This window comes from Actinia tenebrosa, unplaced genomic scaffold, assembly GCF_029948245.1.
Source record: "Actinia tenebrosa isolate PJP-AT-01 unplaced genomic scaffold, QUT_ActTen_1.0 PGA_scaffold4__44_contigs__length_22323623, whole genome shotgun sequence".
NCBI classification, from domain to species: Eukaryota; Metazoa; Cnidaria; class Anthozoa; order Actiniaria; family Actiniidae; genus Actinia; species Actinia tenebrosa.
This window is the reverse complement of record NW_028292581.1, coordinates 9919641-9944925: the sequence shown is the minus strand read 5'-3', so window position 1 is coordinate 9944925 and position 25285 is coordinate 9919641. Positions and strand designations below refer to the sequence as shown.

Below are 25285 nucleotides of genomic sequence, written 5' to 3'. Positions count from 1 at the left end.
AATCCCATAGTCCCAGCCTATGTTTTGCTCAAACCTCAATCCCATTCCAATTTTTCGATTGTTTTTTTGTTTGTTTGTGAATCCCATTCCCAGTGCATAAAATTCCATTTTCCCAGCCCAAAGACGAATCCCAGCTCTCATTTTACCCCTTCAAGTTCCTTTGTACAGCCAACATCTTACAGTCAAAGTGCTCACTCTCTCAATACACGTCAGGAATCATGAAAGTCAAAACATATACTCAGCATACTGCAACCTTTCCTTTTGTTCATGTACGAAATAAGTGTTAACGGTATGACCCGTATCTGCCCGGGCGCGCGTTCTTAAAAAAACCTTCCGGAAAATGACGTGAGCAGGGCCGTACGGATTCGCCCTGCTCGCTCAAAGCTCGAAACCTGCGACCCTATTTTCTTTCTTTTCTTTTCTTATCATTATTTATAGCATCACCTTGAGCCAAATATTTTCCCGTTCGGCCCTCTCCCATTCAGCAATAAGTACATAGTATGTATGTGGTCTATTAATGCTAAAAAATTGTACCTTTTCAGGTCCAGCTGTAGAATACGATGGAAAAACATCGCTTGTCCCTGTGCGTTCACCTCCGTTACTCGGACAACACACTAGTGAAGTATTACGTGACGTACTGGGATATGACAACAGTCAAATCAAGGAGCTTGTTGATTCTGGTTCCATAGCAACGCGTGACGAAGCACCAAACGAATGAAGAAAAAACCTTAATGTTCCAGGAGCCTATTAGCCGGAGCATCAGGGGCGGATCCAGGATTTTGTTCAGGGAGGGGTGCTGCGCACAAAGTCAACCCAGGGAGGGGTGCACCCCTTAGAACCAAAGGGAAAAAACAGTATTGGTTGTCTTCGAAGTAGGGACACAAAGTGGAACCGGGGAGGGGTGCGCACCCCCTACACCCCTTCCCTGGATCCGCCCCTGAGCATACAACTCAAGTATCTTCCTTACTTAGGAGCTATCGTGAAGGCATTGTGTTTTGTGGTCCCTCGACGGCGGTTTTTCCCTCACAATGTCTCGGGACCACAGAACACACTGTTTCCCTAGGTCCCAGTCAGTAAGTGTTGATTGATACATTTTCTGGTGCGACACGTGAAAACTGGGTCTAAAATTCAAAGATTAATTGAAATGACCAGACAATTAGGTCGTAGTAGATCTTTTTAAATTATTGAAATGCTTTAATTCCAACTAATAACTATCCCTATAAAACCTCTGCATGATTATACCCTGAGCCTATAGAGTAAGGCCAAAAAGGAATATGTATGATCAGATTACATCTGGTACATCTAGGATTATAATTGAAGTTTTTATAGCTACACTTAATGAAGTTTTTAGCTTCATCAAATATTTATTTATAGTGTCCCCAATTAGTAGGCTACTTGAGGCCAGCTAATAGTCCAACACCCAAATAAAGTTGATTGATTGATTTTGCATGAAATGGACGGTATTGATCTTACCCCCTCCCCCTCCCCCAATTACATTTCAAATGGATTCTAGATTTCTAGACTTTGCATTCATTATGAGGAGCCCAAGTCCGTAACTTTGAGTTACTTTTAGATTTGCTATGGCTGATTTACCATAATGCTCATGTCCCACATGGCACAGTACAACCACTTTCTATATATTGTGGCTCGTGCATTTTCCCAATAAATAGAATATATTCTGAAATGGCGGGGAACCTCGTTTCCAACCAAACATTTGACTATCTTCAATTATCATTATTTGCATACAATACATCATCGTTTTGTAAAATCCTCGACGTGAATCTTGAGTTCAACTTCAGGTCTTCGCTTTGGTCGCTTGCTCCGTTCTTCTCTTCTTCTGTTACACAAGCAAAATTACAAAACAGGTTGAAAAATAAGAATAAAATAAACACCTGCCATCTAGTTTGGTATTGGCCTGTTGTCCGGGAAGTAGTAGGTCAAGTCAAGTCATCACCAATACTTGGGGTCTTAATATATCTGAGGTGTTGCAAATATAGTGCAAATAGTTAGACTTGTGCAGTGGCTCGGATGATTTCATAAAATGGCAGTCCAGTGTCATTTAGAGACGTTAAACCGCATAGAGAGGGCCAAACGTTTATCAGTGTTTAGCTTCCACTGTGAACAGTCACAAACAGACCTTATCTAAATGGAAAAAATGTTTCCCATTTCAGACCAGTTATTATTCTAGAAAGAACGATTTTTTCTCCGAGTTCATCCCCGAGTTTAGAAGGCGAACAAAGAAATCATACTGAAGGGAATGACACGTGATCTGAAATGGGCAAACATTGCGCTCAGGGAAGGTACGTTTCTTATTGGGGGGAGGCTTGGCTTCAGAGGGGAGGGTCATCAGTAAAAATTTTAACTTTTGTGGAAGGTCAGAGCTTTTTTATTTTGATGAAAGTTGTTTCCTTTTCCTTCAAAGGAGGGTTATGAATTTCTCACTGAGTAAAATGGGTAGGACTACAGTTTCGAATCCCCCATCCCTCCCCTCCCCAATAAATAACGTACCTTGCCCAAGTCTCCCTCCCTCCTGATTTGCTATTAACCTTTGTATCTTTTCTTCCTCCTCTAGTCTCAGTTGTTCTTTTGCAGCGTCATCCTCGCTTGTGCTAAAGTCATAAGCGTCTTCTGAAGAAGCCTTTTGTGAAGCATCCTAAGAAATAACCAAACATGCCTAACAGAGGTATTCGTATGTCGAGTGGCAAATAATACGGCGAATTGTAGCCGTACTTTAGTGGTACTGCATCTTACTGTTGCCGTAACTACACATTGTGATTGGATGAATTACAAGAAGACCATGGGAAGCCCTTTCATTCAGTTACGGCATGTCGCACCTTGGACATGCTGTGAGTCAGTAACTTTACCCTGCCTTGATTGTCTACACTGCCATGGTTTACCAGCAGTTTAATTTCCCCCGGCCATGGTTATACAAAAGCATGAAGCATAAATCCATACATTTAACGAGTAGCTTTAGTGCTTTACCTTAACACCTAAAATGTCACCATCCTGTAAATGATACGGTGAGTGTCGAAGGTTCACTTTATTTTTCTTGTTTTTCACCTGTGACAAATTTATTCAAAAAATAAATATCAACTTAATTAAATTATTTATGCATTTAATCCAAGCAATAATCGGTTGAATATGAAGGTAGGGTGATCCCCGGCACTAGGGGAGGATCCAGTGGGTGGGGTGTTTGCTTATTTCTAACATTTATCAGTGTAGGAAATGACAAAATTCACCAACTTTGCTTAGCTACTTCCGGGTTAAATACCATGCGAAACCATCTGTTGGAAAAATCTGGATCCACTCCTACCCACTACTAGGGGCTTTTCCTTTCCGCTTCTTTCCCCTCAGAGATATGTGTAATATTTCGGAAAATTGCCATTCCCTTGAATATTATTTCTTTTTTTGTCGAACATGCATTCATTTTAATGAAAATTAAACGAAGAATCAAGACTTAGTCCAGTGGCGGGAAAGGACAGGAATGGGAAAACATTAAGACCCACGTGATCCACGCTGAATGGGTCAACTGGAATGACCGAATTGCATTTAAAATACGGCATCATTTTAATACCGATACCAGAATGTTTTGCGCATTTTTGTTTGGGAAATCAAGGATTGTGTCGCAGTAGTACACCTTTTGCTGTTCATTAACAGCAAATGTACATTCATTTGTGCCAATAGTATAAATAACTATTGGCACAAATGAATGTACATTTTCTGTTAATGAACAGCAAAAGGTGTACACTCGCCTCTCACTTCTTGGGTCTCGGGTTCAATTTCTGAACTCGGCATCACATGTGAGTAGGGTTTGTTAAGTCTCTCCCTTGAGGGTTTTCACCGGGTTCTATAATAGCCCACTACCCAGATATGCTTCGCTTGTCACGCACAAAGGCTTCAGTATGAGGCTACGTGCTAAATGCTCAGTCATTCGTGACAGGCGGTAAGAATAAATTTAATTTAACACGTCGCCTCATACTGAAACCTTTGTGCGTGACAAGCGAAGCATATCTCGCTAGTGGGCTACTACAAAACCTAACGAGCTAAATATGATCTGTGAGTTAGCCGTGCCCTGACTTAGTTGTAGATTGTTTCAGGGTATCGAAAAAATTTGAAGTTTGACGCATGCTTAGAGTTTTTCTTGTTCCAATTTTGTTGCTCTCGTAAGATAAGTGCTGAATTAACTGGACAAATTAAAGAAACAGTGCAAAGGATGATGGTAGCAAACTAAAACGTAACTTAAATTAAAATGTAATTGTATTTGCATACGGTCTTGAAGGTTGTCTCTCACGAAGTTTTCCGGCCCATCCTTTCTTTGATTCCCGGATCCGCCCCTGTAGCACTGGTAAATGACTATTCCTACTCTCTTACTATAAATTTGTTTAGGAATGCTTAGAGACTCTCGCGCAGTTCAAGGCATCGCCCTGGTATTTTACCTTGGAAGGAAGTGTATCGTCGATAGCTATCCAGTCATATTTGTGTCTAATGTATTTAGCCATTACTATTCTTTCAACAGGAATATTGTAGATGTGACTAACGAACTGTCGTAATGAGGATGGTGTAGCTCCTTCTTCCGGATCGAAGATAACCTATAAAAATTTAAACAAGACTCACAAAATCTGCCAGATTTTTTTTCAGACAAAATAGTTAAATAGTGATGATCAATTTGCACGATATATAAGTTTATAGTTGAAATCATTAGAGCCTCTAGGGATAACAGTTTTTATATTTACTTGTAATTATAATACTGAGAGAGCAACCCTATTGAGTTACGTCCTCAGTGGTTCTTTTACGTCACTTGCAGGGTAAGGTAGTGTGGAGAGACGAGACCTCAATGTTACGTCCACATCCGAGTCACTTGAAAAACAAATTGCAGATTTAATTACAAAGGCAGCACCTTCTCCTCAGACCCTGAGTGTTGGTCCGGCAGAGACTCGAACCACGACCTTCTGCACGGACGTCCGATGCTCAACCAACCGATCCAATTGGGTGGCGGCATTTGTCAATGGCACTTCGATGTTTACAAAAATGATATGTGGAGAATCTGAGGTGGCCTTATGGACCTCACAATTGAGGCTTTCAGTAAAAAATGATGCCAGACTCTAGGGTCAGATTTATAGATGAAAAAAGGATCCAATAAAATCGTCCATAGCCGGTACAATCCCTAACCAACCTGTTGCTGTGGTTCGTACTGTCTCTTCCCGGGAACTCTTTTTCGTACGTTGAGTAAGATCGCTGAAAGACTACAAAAAACAAAATAACAAAAAATAATAAAAATAAATAAATAATAATAATTGGGTAGCTTTTAGTGCATTCAATCAAACAGTCTCGGTCGGCCATGTCTTATCTTTTATTCCTAATAATTAGATCTTATTAACCGAGCGGGAGGTCTGTACGGGATAATCTTGACCGAGGTCGGAATGTACAGACCGACCAAGCTCGGTTGATAAGAGTTTTAAAATAGTTTTCAAATAGTATCAAAGGGTGCACATGATGGGGCACGGGGATTCCTTCTCTTAGTTCATTTTCTCTTGATGAAACACAAACAAAAAATATCCTCAATAAGATATCCTCAATAAGATATCCTCAAGGGAATGTTCTTAAAAATAGGAAAACATTACATCCGAATAAGAAAATATGGAACCAAAGTTCCCGAACCTCATGAGTCGGCATTTCAAGACCATCATAACATAAAGAAGTGTTATCAAACTAACCTGTGATTTTCCTCCTTTGGAAGGATTTGAACACTTAATTTTGAAGAAGAGTTGAGTTTTAAGAATCTAAAATTAAAGCAAAACTGTTTATTACTCTTTTGTTGATTCACGTATTTTCATCATTGCAGCGTGACAGTTTATTCATCTATGTTTGAAGGGTCACGTAAATTAACAGGAAGAAAAAAATATCGCACTTCAACCTTCTTAGAATTCATTACGATTTTGAGCCCCCAATACGGGTTAATATTGATGCTGGCTAATTGAGAGAAAATATATTCCGTATTCCCGAATAATGAAACTTATGAGGAAAGGGAATCGCGATATTTCAATAAAGTGCTGTCAGTTTTGTTATTTTTGTTGATATACTGTTTGTTAGTTTTTATTGTTACTGTCGTTGTTCATTATTGTTGCTGTCGTTATCGTTCAGTGCTATTGTTGTTGTCCTTTTTGTTGTTTTTAAGGTTATTGTTCATGTTTCTGCTATTACTTAGCTACCAAATGCTTCGAGTGTTTTCCCCTGGTAATCCGGCTTTTTTCCCTTCGGATTGTTCTCAGGACTATTAATTGCCCTATTTCACTATGACGTCACTGCTTGTTTATGTGGGGGATAGAATCGCCAAATCCAATAGAAAAATCAACAAAATTAACTCCTAGCGAAACAGTTTAATCTAAAATGGCCTGGTTTTTAGATATAATATGTGTTAGTATGTGCTAGAAAATACTCTGAGCGTTTGCTGGCTATTTTATTTCTCTTCGTGGATTGATACAGGTTTTAGAACAATTGTCGGTGAATTCGCATTGATTTGACCCCCTCCGACGACCATGATCCTTTGCGTTTAAACAATAGATTGTTTTGATGTGACGTCATAGTGAAATAGGGCAATTGATATAACATCGAGGTATGTACCTTAGAGTTTTGTTGCTATTACGTAACACTCTTCCTGCGAAGCCGTTCTTTATTTCCTGGATTCTCAAGCACTCAGGAGTAGAAACCTCAAACTTTTCTCTCTAAAACCAAACACAGAAAAGGTATTCAGTGACCTATTAAAGAATACAGAGTGCAGACAGTATTTATGGTGCTGGCGAGCTCCCACTTGCTCTACATGAATTGTTTAATGTAATTTAGCTGAGTCTTTGCATGTTATCAATATTATCTGCTCCAAATGGTGGTCAAACACTGAAAACGTGCTGTCAACCAGAAAGAATTCTATTAAAAGGACAGGAAATGACGTCAAGTGAAACCCAGAATTCAGTTCGGAGGTACTTGTAGGAGAGTTAGATAAATTGGGGGAGAGGGGGAGGGAAAAAGAAGGAATGGGGAAAGGAGAGGGGGGGGGGGGGTGGGGTGAGAGGGGAAGAAGGAAGAGAAAAAGAGGACAGCTGAAGAAAAGGGAGAAGAGAGGAAGGGAAGAACTGGATGGGACCAGGGTATAGCAAGCGGTCCCTTTTCATTTCTCTTCAGTGTTCCACTTGCCCTGGCCCATCTCTCCACTTCACAACTACAAAGTGACTAGATTGAATTTCCTTTATTTTACCTGTAAAAGGTTGTTTATCTTAACCTTCAGGTCCAATAAAGTGCCTTCTTGTGATATTTCTATTTCATCTAAAGGAACAAACTGTAAAGAAAGCAATTATGGCTTTACATAACAAGATGCCACGAACTACTTTTAAGAAAAGAACTACCTTCACCCTGTTAAATATCCTTTTGACTCAGCCATGCATTTCTATACCAATAGACCAGTTTCGAATTTCAAATTACCGCTGTGTTTCTTGATCACAGACTCATTTACTCAGGCTTAGCCTCGATTTTGTGCAGAATATTCACGTGTTCCAGTCAAGGTCCGTCGAGTTTCAAAGTGTTTGTATTGTTGAAGTTGTGCATTCTTTACTTTACTGTTGGTATTTGTGAATATTTAGACACTGATACGAGGCTAACCCTGTGCAAATAAGTCTGTAATCAAGGAACACAGCGGTAATTTGGAATTCGAAACGGGTCTATTACCTCTTCAATTTGGTCTTTTCCAGTGCTTGTGGTTGACACTCCAAGCAAATCTGTAGAAACAAATATTGGAACTTTTGTTCAGTTCAACAAATAAATCTTAACCAATGGATAACTATAGACGTATAGACGTTCACTGATGAAAACAGTATATATGACTTGCACAATGTAATACCTTGTGGGATAGACCAAAATATACGTTAGGCAGTAGAGCAAAAAGTACCTTGTATTCCTGCAGCAATCCAGGAAAAGACTCCATTACTTTCGTGTAGGTTTATATTGGGATTCTTAAAAAGCCACAGTGATAATCGAATAAAACCCTAAAATAATCGAAAGTTTGAGCCATTTAGATGATCGAAATTTGCACTATAAAAACCTAAAAAACTGACTTTCTATTCTCGACTTTCACATCCCCATAATGCCTTGCGTCTTTGGGGGATAACCAATTAAAAAACTGTCCCAAATTGAAAGGTTTCTTAATTGAATTTATACTATACCTGCTTTTATCTGTACAATACTGATTATCAGTTTATTCCAAGTTCTTTTTGTTTCTTTTTTTCTTTTTTTCTGTTTAAGATTTACCTTAAACGTCTTCAAGCTTCTACCTTTTTCTGTTTTTTATTTCTTCATTTTATTTTTGGATACCAAACGAGGTATTGTCAACATTGCCTGATCAGCCTTCAGCAAAATAAGTGGGTTTCTACCCTCTGGCTACCCCCAAAGACGCAAAGTATTATGGGGATGTGAAAGTAGAAAATGCTAGACTAATGACGTCATGCAGTCAGGATGTAACCAACATCTACTAGACTGGGCTTCCTGTGCTATACAGATGACGTCATGCAATCAGGATGTAAGTACTGTACCTTGGGTGGTAATCTGCCTGACTCCACCACCAACATGTCGCCATTTTTAATCTGTTCATCTTCGAGAGTTCCTTCTTCATTGTCGATGACGTTTGCTATATCTCCGTACCAATTTGTCTTACACAAATGCCAGTTCGAACCTGTGAAAAAGTAAAAACCAACAATAAAGAAAAAACGCTTGGGATTGACAAAGAAAGGGCTGTAATGTGTTGCATTGTGTTACCGTAATGGTACGGAATTTATCCAATCACAGTGCGCGAGATAATCATTTACCCCAAATCTCGCACACAGAACCACAGACGAAAGACGAAGAGAAAATGATAAAATGGAAGTAATATGCAAAGGTATAAAAGGACTGGGAAAAACCTTAAAAACCAAACAGATTACCTTCCAGGTTTGCTTGTTCAGCAATAAGACGAAGACACTGAAAAACAAAACAAAAAACAGTGTGTTTCCTCGCGCGTTACCGATAAACACATAAAAATAACAATAAAAACCTTTCAGTTTTCGTACAAAAAGCAATATTATAGTTAAAATAAAGTTCTAATAATACTCACGTTCTGTATGGTTGTGGTTTTTTCTAGGATAATTTCCTGCTCAATTCTAGAATGACTAGCGGTACAGTAGAAACGAACTGTGATCTTAAAAATAAATATTAATGATGTCATTGGTATGTATATGTCATACAGCTAAAGTCGGTTGGTAGGTCGGTCAGTCAGTCACATAAATCTCATGCATTTAATTTACAACTTTATTGGGTATCAATCTGGAAGGAAAATTACAGAACCAACATGCTACCCAAAGTGACAAGTGCGAACGGGACTCTTGGTCCCATACATATATAACTATTTCAGAAATCGTTGTCGCGCCAAAAGCCTCAAGCAACAAGCCAAGACCGCAGAGAACGCCGGTACTTTTAGCCGTAATTAGTTTATTCATTGTGCATTTTCATTTATTGACTTCACAAATTGCTCCAAGCAAGGCTGCTTGAGATGATAATTAGCGTAGAGCTATAGCCACTTGCATGAACCATGAATAAATCAATTATAATTAAAAGTACCGACGTTCTCTGGAGCCATGGCTTGTTACTTGAGGCTCTTGGTGCGACAACGATCTTCGAAGTAGGTATATGTAATATAATAATGGTAACTTTTATGCCGAATACGGAAAAAATTATAGACGCGGCCCCATGACTGCAGACTTACTTGATTCTCGGTTATCGGTGTTCCAGTTTCTATGACTACTGTGTGTTTGCCGGCAAGAACATTTTCAATTCGTTGATGATCATACACTGAATATCAACAAAGCAACATTAGATCTGCCATTTGACTTTGAAACCTTACATTCTTTACAAATATATAACCCTCACTTTTTGTATGGGTGTAGGATGCGTAAAGAAACTAAAAACTGTGATGAGGGGATTGAAAACTAAACAAGGGAGGGAGGGAGACAGAACAGGAATCAAAGAAAAGAAATGAAAAACAAAGGGAGTGGAAGGGAAGAGAAGAATGATATATGACATATTTTATACCCACCATATGTTGGTTCTGATCTTTCACGAGGAAGATTGAAGATTTCGAGGGGAGAGAAAAAGAGAAGGAGAAAAGTAGAAAGAGAAAATAGGAACGACCTACATGATACATCATACGCAGTACTCACATGGCGGTCCAAGTCCAAACGCTGGGTCATCTACTCGAACAACAAAACTTTGATCTGAGATTCAAACAATAACGTTATCAAAAGTACAGACCTTCCTACCACGTACAGGAACCTTCTAAAATAGGTCGATATTCGATGTTCTAACAGCTACTAGAGACTAACTAAGCGCAGCTATAAAGAGGTTGGTGAAGGTTTTGTTGCATATCGCATACCAAGCCAGATGCACTATGAGCGATGTGAATATCATCAGCGAAAGGTTACAACGATATGGAATTTTCCCAACTCTTTGTCTACACGTTTTTCTGGTATAATATCTTTTATGATGACATTATTATTTATATATGAATATATTACACATTTAAAGCTTGGTATGCAGTATGCAATAAAATCTTAACCACCTTATTTCTGAAATAACTGTATCCAGCTATGACCATAATAATGTTCCATTATCATATCTTGGGGAGGCATGGGTGATTGACATGCACTACTACGGTGCATGACTGAACCGCAGTTGTGAGAGCCATCATAGGTTTACTCTGCAATCTCAGGAACGTCTCCCTCCGTAAAAATCAAACAATTATGTGCATTGCGGCACTGAGATTCCCTCACGGAAGCATTGGTTGTAAAATATAAATATAAGCCGCGCGTCCCAAAAGAAGCACCTAGTCTCTAGGTCCAACAGAAACACCAGGCATTCTGTTTATTACCTGGAGTGATTTGAAAATCCAGTGAAGCAACAATTTGACTTTTGAGCTCGCAAATTGTCTGCGAAATAGAAAAAAGTATGAAAGGTATCAATATTTGAATAAAAAACGGCGATCGTCTTCATTATAATATCATCTGATTTACTGATGCCCATTCATGTTCATGATCAAGTTAACAAACTATGATTACCATCATCACCATTAAGTATCAAAGGGATAAGACCAGCGCAACGTTAAAATAAACATCGCTACCACCTTTATTATCATCATTACATCATTATGATTGTCATCACTTTTAATATCATCATTACATCATTATGATTGTCATCACTTTTAATATCATCATCACATCATTATGATTGTCATCACTTTTAATATCATCATCACATCATTATGATTGTCATCACTTTTAATATCATCATCACATCATTATGATTGTCATGAAATTTACAGTAAGCATCGTCATTAGCTGTCAAATAACCTATAATTTGTAGTTAACATTTAAATGATATTTCATTATTTTGGTTAATATTATGGCCAGTGCTCGTAAAATTATGAACAGTTAACTGACACTTGGCCTAAGAATTAGTAGTCAATTGACAATCGGGTACCCTCATGCACAACCCATTAATATCATAGCTGCCGCCACCACCTTCATCATCATGCTCGTTGTCAAACTGAACTACCCACCTTAATTTCTCAAAGCCTGCATTCTCATTTTTCTGTGCCGACCATGAGAGCCTGCATTACTTATGTTCAGCAGATATCTCTCATCACTCGGTGCTGACCTTAAGGATAGCAGGTTTAAGGGATAAGATTGCAGATCATCTCTTACCTTATGCTTGTTGACATTCATAGAGATCACAGGCCAGGCTGGACGTTCCTCTTGGACTGATTCAGAATCTTGAGACATGCTCTGAAAACAAGGCAAGAATTCACTGTAATGCTAAACTACACATGTAAGGAAGGTTCGTTTGTACTGGGCGGGGGGGGGGGGGGTGTGGAAAGAAAGAAAGAAAGAAAGAAGGAAAGAAAGAAAGAAAGAAAGAAAGAAAGAAAGAAAGAAAGAAAGAAGAAAGAAAGAAAGAAAGAAAGAAGAAGGAAGGAAGGAAGGAAGGAAGGAAGGAAGGAAGGAAGGAAGGAAGGAAGGAAGGAAGGAAGGAAGGAAGGAAGGAAGAAAGAAAGGAAGGAAGGAAGGAAGGAAGAAAGAAAAGATGACCCTTTCACGACAAACAATTGTCTTCCTTCTGTCTACAAGATCTAGAATAGTGAGGTGAACGTAATACATACTATACAGCGGTTTTCCACAAGAATGTTGATTTCATTATCATACTTCTCTGCTTCAGTCTTTGCCAGGCACAAGGGAGGTGTGCTGGATTTCCTAAAGACAGTAAAACATATATCTTGGCATCAGTTTTCAAATAAGTTACAACAGCAGCGGTGACCGTGCCCAAGCTGTGTGCATGGATACCTATGACAAAAGACAGCCTTTCAATACTTACTTCTGCTTTTCCTTCTTATCGACCACAAGTCGTTGTCCATCTCGAAAATCCAACTCTTTTAAAGTATTTCCATCCTTGTTGGACAAACAAAACGTTACCGCCGTTTGCATTACTACGCGGCCACCCCAGACACAAATCGAGTCGTGTAGTTTGCAATAGACTTCTGTCAATCATTCATGTTGACGCCATTTAAACACGTTTGGATCAGTGAGTTGGCTTTTCTATCAAACTTTCTCAATCAGATATCATGAAGGGAAGTTCCGAAAGCGATTGCAAAGAGTTTGAGTACATCCAAGTAGAATGAGGTGTTTGAATGACGGCAGTCTATTGCAAACTACACGACGCGATTTGTGTCTGGGGTGGCCGCGTAGTAATGCAAACGGCGGTAATAATTCAACTATCAACTGGATTACATCAAGTGCAATCCAAGAAACTAAAAATATAAGCAACTAGTCATAATAGCCAAGAGGGAAGAGGGCTGAGACTTAAGCTAATTCATCACTAAGAACTCCAGTATGAAATATGTGCAATCATTTGAATGCGACAATAGACCCGTTTCGAATTCCAAATTACCGCTGTGTTTCTTGATTACAGACTCATTTGCACAGGGTTAGCCTCGAGTTTGTGCAGAATATTCACGTGTTCCAGTCAGGTCCGTCGAGTTTCGAAATGTTTGTATTGTTGAAGTTGTGCATTCTTTACTTTACTGTTGGTATTTGTGAATATTTAAACACTGATACGAGGCTAACCCTGTGCAAATGAGTCTGTAATCAAGGAACACAGCGGTAATTTGGAATTCGAAACTGGTCTATTCACTCCAGACATAATAGATACTCACTTGGGAGGAGTGCAATTCTTCCACTTTTGTTTTGGATCCTGCAAACAGGTTCCATCAGTCATGTTATAGAGGTAACAAGAAGTTATAGCACCAACAAAATTGTTCCTTCCTTTGTCCGTTCATTTGTCCGTTCTTCCGTCCGTTCCTTCATTTGTATGTTCGTTTGTCCGTTTGTCCTTTCGATCGTCCATTTGTCCTTCGTCTGTTCGTTCATTTGTTCGTTCGTTCGTCGTTTGTCCGTTCGTTCATTTATTCGTTTTCGTCAGTTGATTCACCTCTTCCGCGCTAGCCGTCACGTGGTATAAATTGTGTTGGATTGTGTTACGGTCACCAAGAAGTTCGTTACAACAAAGTGTTTACGACGTGACGGCTATCGCCAAAATGGTGAATTCATTTGTTCGTTTCGTTCGTCCTTTTGTTCGTTCGTTCGTTCATTCGTTCATTAGTGTTAGTTTGTCCGTTCGTTCATTCGTTCGTTTTCGTTTGTTCGTCCGTTCGTCCTTTTGTTCGTTCGTTAGTTTGTCCGTTCGTTCATTTGTTCGTTTTCGTCCGTTAATTCATTTGTTCGTCCGTTCGTCCTTTTGTTCTTTCGTCCGTTCGTTCATTTGCTCTTTCGTCCATCCGTTCATATGTTTGTTCGTTCGTACGTTTGCTCGTTCGTTTATACGTCCGCCCGTCTGTCCATCCATTCATTCACATACACATACGTTTTGATGACATCATAATGCTAAGAATCAGCTTCGACGGTTTGATTCCTGACAAGGTACTGATTGCTATCTGCGAATAGAATGAAAAAGAGAAATTACATTCGGTTTTCTTACAATTAGTGAATGTCTCCCAAAATCTGTTACCAAGGGCAAGTTGGGGTTCTAGTTATGTAATATATGCTAAATCAATCTTACCAATCTAAAACTTGCTGAAACGATTTGCTTCCAGCATTTCACGTAAACTCCGTGATACTGATTACTCGAACCCCCCTCCCTCCTCCCACGAAATTATCGAGGTCCTCCATGGAAGGGGGGCAAAACATAAATGGAACATTTATGCTCAGGGTCTACATCAAACATAATTCAAAGGTTTAAGCGCCTTACTTTTAGTTCCCCAAGTGTTGAGTCTTTAGGAAAAGGTTTTTGTATTTCCATAGAGTTGGCACCTTTGACAGGATAGGTTATTGACAGGAGAACAGGTTCACAGGAGGAGCCAGTACGAACAATGTGTCCATCAACCTCAAACAAGAAATCATCTTATTATTAAACCTACGCCATTTGCTCGGTATTTAACTCAAATCCAGTAGAGTTGACCTTCAGAACAAACCCAAGGTCAACCAATCAGAATTGAGGAATCAACATATTTCGATTAACATTTCCCGTTTTCCATGATTCTACCAAGAAAACCCATGAAATATCAATTTTTTGATTCTTTAAATTTATCGTAAATGCTACCAGTTGAACTCATGGTGGAATTCTAGTTTATTCAACACGAGAAATCTACATTGTACTCTGTCCATGCTAGAAAAATGCTGACCAAAAATTATTGACCCATAATTCCTTTCGGGGAAGGCAGTCAACTCAGCTGAATACAGTTTATACACAGACATACACGCGTTGGGATTTCTAGAAAACGAATAAAACAAGTGCTTAGGAAAATGAGGCTCAGCCAGTAGTGTTTTATTTTTATTTTTTAAGTGGTCTACAATACTGGACAACCCTGAGAAAAAACCCTCCTCAAGGGATTGACTTAAACAAACTCTGCTCGCATGTGATGCCGAGTAAAGGAATCCCCCCCCCCCCCCCCCCTAAAGGACACTCTTTGAAGGAATAGTAGATACCAGTAATCATCAATGAACATACCTGTTTACCATTCCAGATGAACAGTTCACAGCCATCGTGTACATGGAGGTCCATTAATGATGACATTTTGCAAGCTGGAACAAACGAAGATAAAAAAACTGGTTTTGGAAAATACTGAAAAAGCAATTCTGTAAATTATTTTTAATCAGCTATTTTTTGTTCCAGGTTCGATAAAATTCTTAAAGTTTTTTCTCATCGTGAGTGGTTACGATTGTGGAAGTGGGCGGGAGTTTTGCAATAGCTCGGTAGTTTTGTCTCGCTAATGCATGAATAATCATTACTCACTTGTGATATCTTGATACAGATGAAGACCTGCAGGAAGACGTTCAGCAGTGTGGACAATCCATTCAAAAGACCCTGTATCCTTATTATCATCATCCTTATGGAAGTACAACTGTAATATAGTATAAATACAGTATATGATCACAAAATGCTCAGGACGACGACGCTTAAATAGATGATAGTGATGGTGGTGGTGGTGGTTATGGTGTGGTGGTGGTAATGGTAGTAAAGGATCCTGATGAAAGTAAATACGTAGTTAATGACTGGTCATTACTTCCGTACCTCATTAACATGGGACAGAAATTCAGCAACAGTTTTTCTTCTGTCAAGTGTTAACAGAGCAGGGTCGGTAAAGACTCCCTGAAAAATCGTTAAGAGAACTATTAGAACAATCTGTAGCAGTGACAGAATTAGTAGGCACAACACTTAACCATTGATCACCATTATCATATCAATCCAGTGGCAAGCTTGTTCCTTTTCTTTTCTTTTTTTCTTTCTTTCTTCCTTCCTTCCTTCCTTTCTTTATTCCTTCCTTCCTTCCTTCCTTCCTTCCTTCCTTTTGTTGTTGTTGCACTATTTAAAAATTGCATGCTTGGATGGGGAAAATGTGCTGGTGTCGATGTTTCTATCTCACCACCACCCAACCCACATTAACTCTTCTTACCGTTTATATCACACTGATGGAAAAGCTTTTCTCAAAAAAAGAAAGAAAGAAAGAAAGAAAGAAAAGAAAAGAAGGGAAAAACAGAATTGGATAGAATATTTCTATTTTCACAAAGAATTTGCTTGACATCGTCTGGATGCCTTACCTCTTTTGGTACAATCACTCCATCTTTGACGGTGAAGTTACAAACAAAATTCAAAAGAACAGCAATACGATTGAACTCTATGTCATACTCCTCTCTAAAGAAAGAACGTAACCACAGAACGTTTAAATAACTGCTTCTAGATATAACGTTTATTATTTAATTTTAACTTTTTTCAAAACATTTTTATATTTGCACAATCTACTTCTTGGAATGGCTTATATATTGGCTGGGACATCTTGTTTTTTTGAAGGGAAATTTCCATTATATAAAGGCACGAAATGGTAGAACTTGGAAACACTATACATCTTTGGTTCGGTGGATAGTTCACAGGAATAAAAATATACGGGATATCTTATCAAAGGAAGTGCTTTTGTTCCATATTTAAGGGGCTTATTTTTGAAGGGCTTAATTCGGGTGAGGGGGGCTTATCTTCGGAGGTTTACGGTGTCAAAAAATAAATAAATATATATGTAACGAGTACATTCAATTTCTTACCTTTGCCGTTGAAGTTCAGCATTTTCTGAATTTATTTTTGAGACGAGCTTCGAAGGTAAAGAATAAATAAACGAATCTAAAAATAAAGCAAAACCATAGAACAAAATCATATATCGACAGGCCATAAATAAATAAAACTAGTTAGTTTTGAAAGAGATGCACATTTCACGCCGTTATTTTCTATCACACATACCTCTAGTTTTTTTAATTTGCGGTAAATTTTTTCTCCTATAAAACAACATGTAAGCACTTTCTTTCCCAGCAAACTGTTTCTTGATATCTTGGTCAGAGATACACGAGATCTTTGAGTCATTCAAATCAAACCATTGACTGGAAAAGATAAAAATTGAAAATGAGAAAGGTGAGACTCTTCTACAACTTCTTCTACTTAAAATTAAATGATTTAATCGTACTTGTCTTACAAGGGTCAACAGCTAACAAACTCAGTTAAAAATGCTAACAAATCTGCTGCCTATCTTTCCATGATTGAATCGAAAATTAGGAGTTTTAGATTCCACGTGATCTCAGTTCTATGAGGCAAAACGAATTGGCCAATCAGCAAACGTTTTGTTCGTAGTTCAATATTTCCTATTTCCAAGTTTTCGGCTTGGAAAAAAAACGTCTTTAACTCGAAAATAAAGAAAATAAAAACACATCCGTGGAAAGATTTACCAAATAACTTTTAAAAATAGCATATTTTGTTAAATCAGTATTCGGAACTGAGAGTATTCTGAAATATTGGTCCCCCCAAATCCAGAACTAGCTCCGCGGTCCCTGCCTATTCACACATAATAGCGAGTCTGAATATCAAACACAGAAGCAAGTTGTGCATGAGAAGTGCATACAATGACCTACTGTCTCCACCTAATATTGATAAAATATATGTTTACAAGTTTATGCACCGTCCCTGAAGACTCATATTTTGGGTGCCTGCTCTTTTAAAAGGCTTTTGTTTTTGCTCCTTACCATTCATTGACACTTTTAGTATCATTAAGATCATCTGCGGTTTTGTCACAGGCAGAGAATTCGGCCAATTTCTTCCTCAGATCTGATGTGCTTTTCTCTTCACTACAGAGAGGTTCATTAGGTTGATTGTTACTGTGTCTGCTGTCCTTGTCCACGCTTTCTATGGATTTCAAGGTTACTATTGTCCCATCCACGATCTCGAATGCATCAGTACGTTTCTTGATAAACTGCATAAAAGCAAATACATAGCTCTTATTAACCGAGTGCGAGATCCGTACAGTTGGTTATGGACCGCAAATTGATCAACCATACGGCAGGTGAAATAATTTTTCAATATATTGTAAATAATATCTGTTGTAACCTTAACTTACCCTGCCGCCCAGAGTTGTGTTTTAAAGGCCTAAAATATCTGTCATAAGCCCCCAAGCACCCCCCCCCCCCCTCTTCCCTGCTATAAGCCAACCTTCGTATTGCGTGTTTAGGGCTTTATGGCATGGTGAGACAAAACGACAAAACGTTTCCTTCTTATCCACAATTTTTTTCCCATGATCTTGGCTAAACTAGTCTGAGCAGCGCATCCCACTTCTGTCATTTAATTACTTTGATGATATTTACTTTCCCAGAGATGACAACAATCAAAAAAAGATAAAAATAGTAAACAGATCAATTTTCTTTCATTACCTTAGTCATTGGACCATACTGCTTTTTGTACTTCTGGTTCCACGAGACACCTATTTCTTTAGCCATGTACTGTTTAGTATCAATTGAAAGATGAAAAGAATAGGTTATAACTAGTAAAGTAACATTAGAGTGATTTTACTACGTGAAAGAATAGTCAACGTTATTCATAGTTACAGAAGACCAAAATTCCATTGTTTTCTTTTCTTTTACTTGGACTGTCAGTCACTAACTTTAGCATACAATTTACTAGTACTATTATTATACTAGCTAGGGTAGAATTCGTATGACTGTGTATGGTGCACAGCTTCGTCACAGTATAGAATTGACAACACATCTTTAGGACCAATCACAGCAGATCACTTAAATAGTCATTCATTCAGAATCCTTTGACATGCCAATGGCATAGTCACGGCATGGCAAGTCCATACCATGAACTCTCATCCTTATAGTCATGTGAAATTTAGTCCATTATTAGTATTGATGGTACTCAGGCTTCAGGCTTCATCTTACACAGACTTAAACCAGTTTAATTCTCTGCAGTTTATACTGGGAATAGGATTTGATTCCTGCAACAACTTTTTTTTTCATGAAAATAGACGTCCTTGGCTCGGGCGTAATGTTTTCTCATTTCAGACCATGTGTCATTCCCTCAAGAAAAAGATTCTTCGTTTGAGTTGTTTCCATATTCCTGATCTTTCACCAGCACAACAAAGCACAACCGTTAAACGAAGAAATGATACTCTAGGGAATGACACTTGGTCTGAAATGGGAAACATTACATCCGAGCTCGCCCAAGCCGAGGAGGTCAATTTGAGGGTAACTAGTCGAGGGCCCAGTATTGGCTAGTTGCAGTCAGAAAACCTACCTGGCAAAGATCAGAAACAGATGTTCTACCACCAAGCTTTGTTACAAGGACTTGGATGAGCTGTACTGGATCAGGGTAATCATTGACATTTATCCCTACATCCTCCTTTTTTGCTGCTACAGTAGATTGATTATCCTAAAATTAAAAAAAATTAGGTTATAATAATATGAAATTGTCAAGAAAAATGGTGCTTCATAGCCATAAAATCAATTAGCATATCAAATCAACCCTGTTTTTATTGCAGCAGCTGATGGAGACAACATTTGTGAGAGGGATTATTGTACAGTCATTGCACTGTTGCCAATCAATTCAATCGTTAAAAGTATACCTATCAAGGTACATGGGAACTTCTCTAATGGCTTACTTGATTGAGGGTAGAGTAATGCCCAATTTCCCTGCCGCAACTGTATCGATTTAAGCACATAGGAATGAAAAGATTGGTAATGTTACTTACAGGAGTGGTCCATATGCCGAGATGTTCTATATCATGAATATAGGCATGGTAATGGCCACCATAGCAGCTACCTCTGAAACAGACCAGAAAAATGATCAATTAGTCTGACTGATAAACATTCTGACCCATTATTACTAGCAATTGGCCCACGCCAATGACCACACCACCACACAGATGATCTGACATGTGGTATATAACAGATGCACCAATAGATCCAGTCTATGCCACCTCTTGATGAAGACTAGTACCTTGCAGTTGAAATGTTCCTGTCCTTTCTACATGTACAAATGACCCTCAATCATGAGACAAACAGATAAGTTTATTTTATTTTTATTTTACCACTCAATCCATTGGCTAATCCAGGGAAGGTGGTTTTATGGGTTCCACTGAACCCTCCTATGGGTTCCATTGAACCCCCCTTTGTAAGACCTAAATCGCGAAGCCAATCATTTTCTTTATGCTCTGTATAATGAAATTGGAAACCCCTTTTGTGAAGCTGACCACACCAGCTGTTTCTGCCTGGCAGCCATGATTGGATCCCGTGTAATAATATCCTGGACCTGCTACACTGGACCCTGTTTCACTTTGATAGTTATAACTTACTTGTGGATCACTACTGAGAAGAGTTCATACACATCATCATCTCTCTGTACTTCACAGTACATCCTCATGTCAAGCTCAAGTGGAAAGGTATAACGCTGGGTCTCTTTATAACGTTCAAATGCCTGTAAGTCATAGGTGAACCGCACCAAGGAAAATGTCAAGATAGATGGTAGGCTTCGAAGCTTAGCTCCCTAATAACAAAAAAATTACTAGAGCTCAGAGTTGGCATGAAAAAATAGAAAACCTGTGCATATGCTGTTATAAAGTTGGTAGAAAATGAGAGAAGTGTTAGGAGAAGCACAACATGTAGCAGAGTGATTCTCAATACTGTTCTACCAGTCTTTGGCCCAGAGTAATTGGTTCACTGTTGTGGTGTTCCTGCCTGTAAGTCACAAGCAATGACAAATAAATAAATGGATGAAAAATAAACAATCTCCAAGTGTTTTAAAACTTCACACAGTACAGCAAGCTAGTTTTTTTTTATTTGATAAAATACAAATTCGAATAGTCATCATTTTGGATAAAAGTGATATTGATTAGAAATAGAAAGTGAGTGTGGTGCATGTTACGTGCTGTCTGTTCTCATAAACCATGCACCCATTACCAATCAATGTTTGATTGCTCAGATAAAAACCCTTGAAGCCAGAGAGAACCAACAAGCAACTCTACGAGTTTACATACAGCACTGAGCATTGGAGTTAAAAACCTGGTCTGCAATGATGATGATTGGTGGTGCATTTGACTTGTCTTTGAATAGCGGCACACACCATCGCATCCATGCTTCTCAAGAAAATACTTATGTCAAAAAAGCAAGCATATCATATTTTCTTTTTTACATTCTGATTAATGGAATAATATTAAGGTAAGACTGATTCCAGGTATCTTATTATGAGGTCTGGCTCATACAAGCAAAACAAATCATGCAAATGCAAGCACAAGCAATGTTCACATTACTGCACATTCACAATATACCAGAGAATAGATGAGATGAATTCTTGGCATTGCATTCACGAATTAAGAAATTTTGCCACAGCAAGAAAATAAAACATTTTCCATTCCTTGCATTTGCAATTGAACCTACTGTAACCTACTCAGCCTCTTGCTTGAGCTGGCATTTGCATTTGCATTGGTGATCATGTGACCCATGCTTAAAAATGCAGCATGTGGTACTGTACTAAAGATGAAAACATGAAATATTTATACTACTCACCCTTGTAGCATTGACCAATTTATTACATTCATCACACATGTATTGATTGCTTCCCTCCATTAACTCAGGCATAACATAAAACATCTCAAGACTCTGATTGAGACTAGTGCAGCCTGTCAGGACCATTTGCAAGTCCAGAAAGTCCTCCTGATAAATAAATAAAAACAGGATAAAAAAGATTTTTTTTTACCCCTGCCATCGTGTTCAAAAATTATCCATAACCCCCTCATGGAGGAATTGTTTTAAAGACCCCCTACCCCCTGAAATTCCATTTTTCTTCCATGCAAACTCTATAATTTTTGTTCTTTCTCTGACCCCCCTACCCTTCGAATTTCTGGAAATACACATTAACAAATGTAGGGAACTTATTACAGCTAGACGCACAAAAGTATGACTACATTTATTGTATTTGCATACTTCTATGCACTGGCTTTTTGCAACCAAACAAGCTTGTACGCACCTTATGTGGTGTTTTATTACTCACTCTTATTCATGAAATAGTAATTCTTTTCTTAAATTTATTTTAAATTTTAAATTTTTTGAGTCACATTTTTATATTGTAAAGCGTCTTTGAACTTAAGGATATCGACGTTATATAAATTATTCCTTATTATTATTATTATTATTACAGAACCAGCCAGCTTCACATCAAAATTTGTTGATTTAATGTACGAAAGCCTGTGCATGGAAGGATGCAAATACATTAACATATAATACAGTCATATTTTTGCCCATTACACTGTAATAACAAATTCAAAGTTCAGCACCATTCATTCAGACTTGTTTGACACCATATCTTAAATACTAGTAATTCAGTATCGATCGGAGGATCGACCTTCTAGATCCCTAGAAATTTGTCATGATTGGGCGCATGTTATTTGGTTCAAATGAAGTCAATCCCAAGATAAAATCTCACCTCTCTTTCACTAACTTTTCCACAATCTTGACATGTGATCTGTTGAAACACCAAAAAGGATACTATATGACTTCTTTTTGAATATCAAACCCTAAGAAAAACTAAAAACAAACCTAAAAAATAAAAATAAAAAAACCTGAGCTCTGTGATGATTAATTCTGGGCATGGCTAACTCCCAGCTATCATAATAAGAAGTTGAGAAAATCTCAACAAACCCTGCTTAAAGGTGATGACAAGTAAAGAAATTGATGTGAAGTGTGATGTTCTGAGTGAGTGTATAGTCTTGAGTAAGACTGTTTTTGGTGGTGATTGATGTTTCAAATAATCTGAGCAGAAGTCATTTTCAGAGTCCAGTGAGAAAATGAGAGACAGGCAATGGTATTTATATCTCTGGTTCGGTCGTATAAATGATAATTAGTTGGTATTGTTATGTAAAGATGCTTGGGTGTTATCACAAGTAGGAGTCTTTTGTTTGAGGTTGTGAATGAGTCTTTTGTAAGGTGGCGGTAATAATTGTTGACTTCTGTTAAACCGTTTAACCGTCTTTTCACTGGACTATGAAAATGACTTCCGCTCAGGTTGTCGAAACATCAGTCACCACCAACAACAGTCTTTCTCAAGACTATACTGACCTGGACGATCACACTTCACAAAAAACTTTAACACTTGGGTTCAAACCATTATTATACTCTTCCAGGAATTGAGCCCCAGAGGTGAGAGATGCATTACTTGTAGGGCACTATAATGCATTGGAGTTTTAGAAAGCAAAGATTATTATTACCTTTGAGACAGAAGTTCCATGGTAAAGATTTCTTATCAAGTCCTGCCCTGGTGTACCAACAAGAGATGACTCAATTGCACTGAAGAGAATCCTGTTGAGCTCTTGAACATCATGTTGTTGAAACCCCTTTAATCAAGAAACAATAACAAGCAATCATAAAAATAACAATCATTCATAACATTGTTGCCTATGGTATACATGTAGAACAAATGAAAAGAGACTGTGAAATATTGAATAAAACTACAACTTTACAAATGAGTTAGTGATGAAAAGAAGGATGAAAATATAACAGTGTTCAACTTGGAGCAAACAATATGTTTATTATGGTAAACAACTATGCTGAAAATATGTACTTCCAGAAAATTATCCATACCCCCGTCAAGGAAAAAAATTTTAAGACCCCCCCCCCCCCCCCCCCTTTGCCCCCAACCTGCACCCCAAGAAATTCCAATTTTCTTCCATGCAAACTCTGTAATTTGTGTTTATTCTTGGACCCTCTACCTTTTGGAAATTCCAAATTCCTCTGTGGGAATTTCTGGAACTACACAACACATGATAGAGGGACTGATGGTAATGGCAGATTCAGAATGATTTCAAAGGAATGGAATTGCAAATTACACCACTCGATTTGTGTCTGGGGTGCGGCCGTGTAGTAATGCTAACGGCGGTGAAACATTAGTTGGTTTTGATGTGATGTCATTATGAAATAGGGCAATTGAAGCAGGTGTGAGAAAATGATCGAATACATTGTAGGATGGGATAGGATGGAGAGAATGCGAAGAAATGGCTGAAATTGGAGTATTTGATTGATTGATAGGCAGCAAGGATGTGATACCATGAAATGTATGTTGGACCATGTATAGTGGATAGATAGATCAATAGAAGATTGGATGGGATGAGTAGAGGTAAATGAAAGGACTGAAAAAGGGAAGGTTTGATGTATAGGCGGAAGGAATAAGACGTGGCTTGACAGATGGATGGATACATTAGGGAGATGCAGATAGGATGAATAGATGGATGGATGGAGTGAGGGAGAGAGGAAGGAATGTAGGGAAGGGAGGATTGATGAGTCAAAGATCACCTGGTTTCCTGTCCATCCAAAGCTTTCTGTCAGATCTGAAGTACTAACACTCTTCTGATTTGACAATAACAATTGTGCAAACAAGTGCTGTAGTTCCAGAGGAATAACCCTGACCTGCTAATGGGAAAAGGAGGAAAAACACACACGATTTCAGGCTATAAGTCCCTGCCTTTAAGTAAATGTTGAAATATCATGTTTTTCTTGACCTTGCGTTTGGAATTTTCAGAAATCTCTTCTGACAGCTCACCAAGGTCTTGGGCTCTAAGCTGAAAGAGGCAGTCTATAAATAGCACAGAGAAAACAATAATGAGAATTTTGATAAATTATATTTATTTATTGTTTGATTAATTGGATAATTGGCTGACTGAGTAACTGACTGCTTGTTGATTGGCTGATTGACTGTGATTTAATGATTGGTTATCATTATGCTGGCTGGTCATTGGTTGTTTGGTTGATGGATTAATTGTTGATTCAGATTGGGAGAACGATTGGCTGACTTAAATCGATTGACAGCTTGTTTGATTGACTGGATAATTGATAAAAAATAAGGGAAACGTAAGCGTTAAAAATAATTAATGGATAAACGAAATTTCTTGTCATTAAAAGCTTATATATATATAATGCTGATGTTACTCTGATACAGTATATAAAAAAATTGGCTGGGTACTGTATAGCAGCCTTACCTCTAAATTCGGGTGTAAAAAACAACGTCTGGATTAAAGAATTTAGATAACATGTCCCTCCTTGATTGATAAGGCCACAGAGTCCGGTGGGACCACGAAGACCAGGAGGTTCTTGTACAACTTCTTTTGCCTTACTCGACGAATGACAAAGATTTTGCTTCCCATTTGTAACTGTGATGGCAGATTCTTCGTCATCTTCTTCAGCGAATAAGTCTCCAAACATAACGAATACTTATTAGAGAATTTTAAAAGAATGATTTCTCGTAACTTGAATAACTTATCCGGAATAAAAAAATTTCAATTTGCAAGTGTCGAGACTTTGTTGTTGTT

General features: G+C 38.2%; 2 protein-coding genes across 4 annotated transcripts in view; one reads left to right on the top strand and one right to left on the bottom strand.

Moving 5' to 3' along the window:
* The window catches only part of LOC116298134 (succinyl-CoA:glutarate CoA-transferase), an 8432-nt gene extending 6978 nt beyond the window's left edge, over positions 1-1454 (top strand). Inside the window, exon 13 of the mRNA XM_031706510.2 lies at positions 543-1454. Within this exon, the coding sequence (XP_031562370.2) occupies positions 543-718 (176 nt within the window). The 3' untranslated portion in view covers positions 719-1454. The remainder of the gene's footprint in view (positions 1-542) is intronic.
* On the bottom strand, positions 1174-25285 carry LOC116298133 (ubiquitin carboxyl-terminal hydrolase 40). 3 transcript variants are annotated; one of them, XM_031706507.2, is made up of 39 exons: positions 24956-25285; positions 24479-24552; positions 24273-24389; positions 23192-23317; positions 22411-22449; positions 21495-21641; positions 20285-20475; positions 19682-19754; positions 19228-19362; positions 18363-18431; positions 17682-17908; positions 16909-17045; positions 16716-16791; positions 16221-16314; positions 15694-15771; positions 15415-15523; positions 15130-15203; positions 14371-14505; positions 13987-14056; positions 13280-13317; positions 12442-12515; positions 12230-12320; positions 11775-11855; positions 10943-11000; positions 10236-10289; positions 9782-9867; positions 9134-9217; positions 8964-9000; positions 8577-8716; positions 7937-8033; positions 7717-7766; positions 7250-7330; positions 6622-6722; positions 5715-5780; positions 5174-5243; positions 4437-4589; positions 2983-3060; positions 2547-2653; positions 1174-1837 (listed from the first exon to the last, which is right to left on the bottom strand). In XM_031706507.2, exons 1-39 carry the CDS (start codon positions 25176-25178, stop codon positions 1753-1755), a joined length of 3825 nt encoding a protein of 1274 aa, XP_031562367.2. In that variant the 5' UTR covers positions 25179-25285; the 3' UTR covers positions 1174-1752. The 3 variants fall into 3 exon arrangements, with proteins under 3 accessions (XP_031562367.2, XP_031562368.2, XP_031562369.2); XM_031706508.2 differs by having other exon boundaries at positions 24273-24386; XM_031706509.2 differs by lacking the exons at positions 1174-1837; positions 2547-2653; positions 2983-3060; positions 4437-4589 and adding an exon at positions 4734-4857.

What these genes read in the sequence shown, in the direction of transcription:
- LOC116298133 (XM_031706507.2), bottom strand. Translation starts at nt 25,178, where the DNA reads ATGTTTGGAGACTTATTCGCTGAAGAAGATGACGAAGAATCTGCCATC. An exon ending in GATAAGAAGGAAAAGCAGAA is followed by an intron (nt 12,321 to 12,441) that starts GTAAGTATTGAA and finishes TACTGTCTTTAG; the next exon opens with GAAATCCAGCACACCTCCCT. An exon ending in CACCGATAACCGAGAATCAA is followed by an intron (nt 9,218 to 9,781) that starts GTAAGTCTGCAG and finishes TTTATTTTTAAG; the next exon opens with ATCACAGTTCGTTTCTACTG.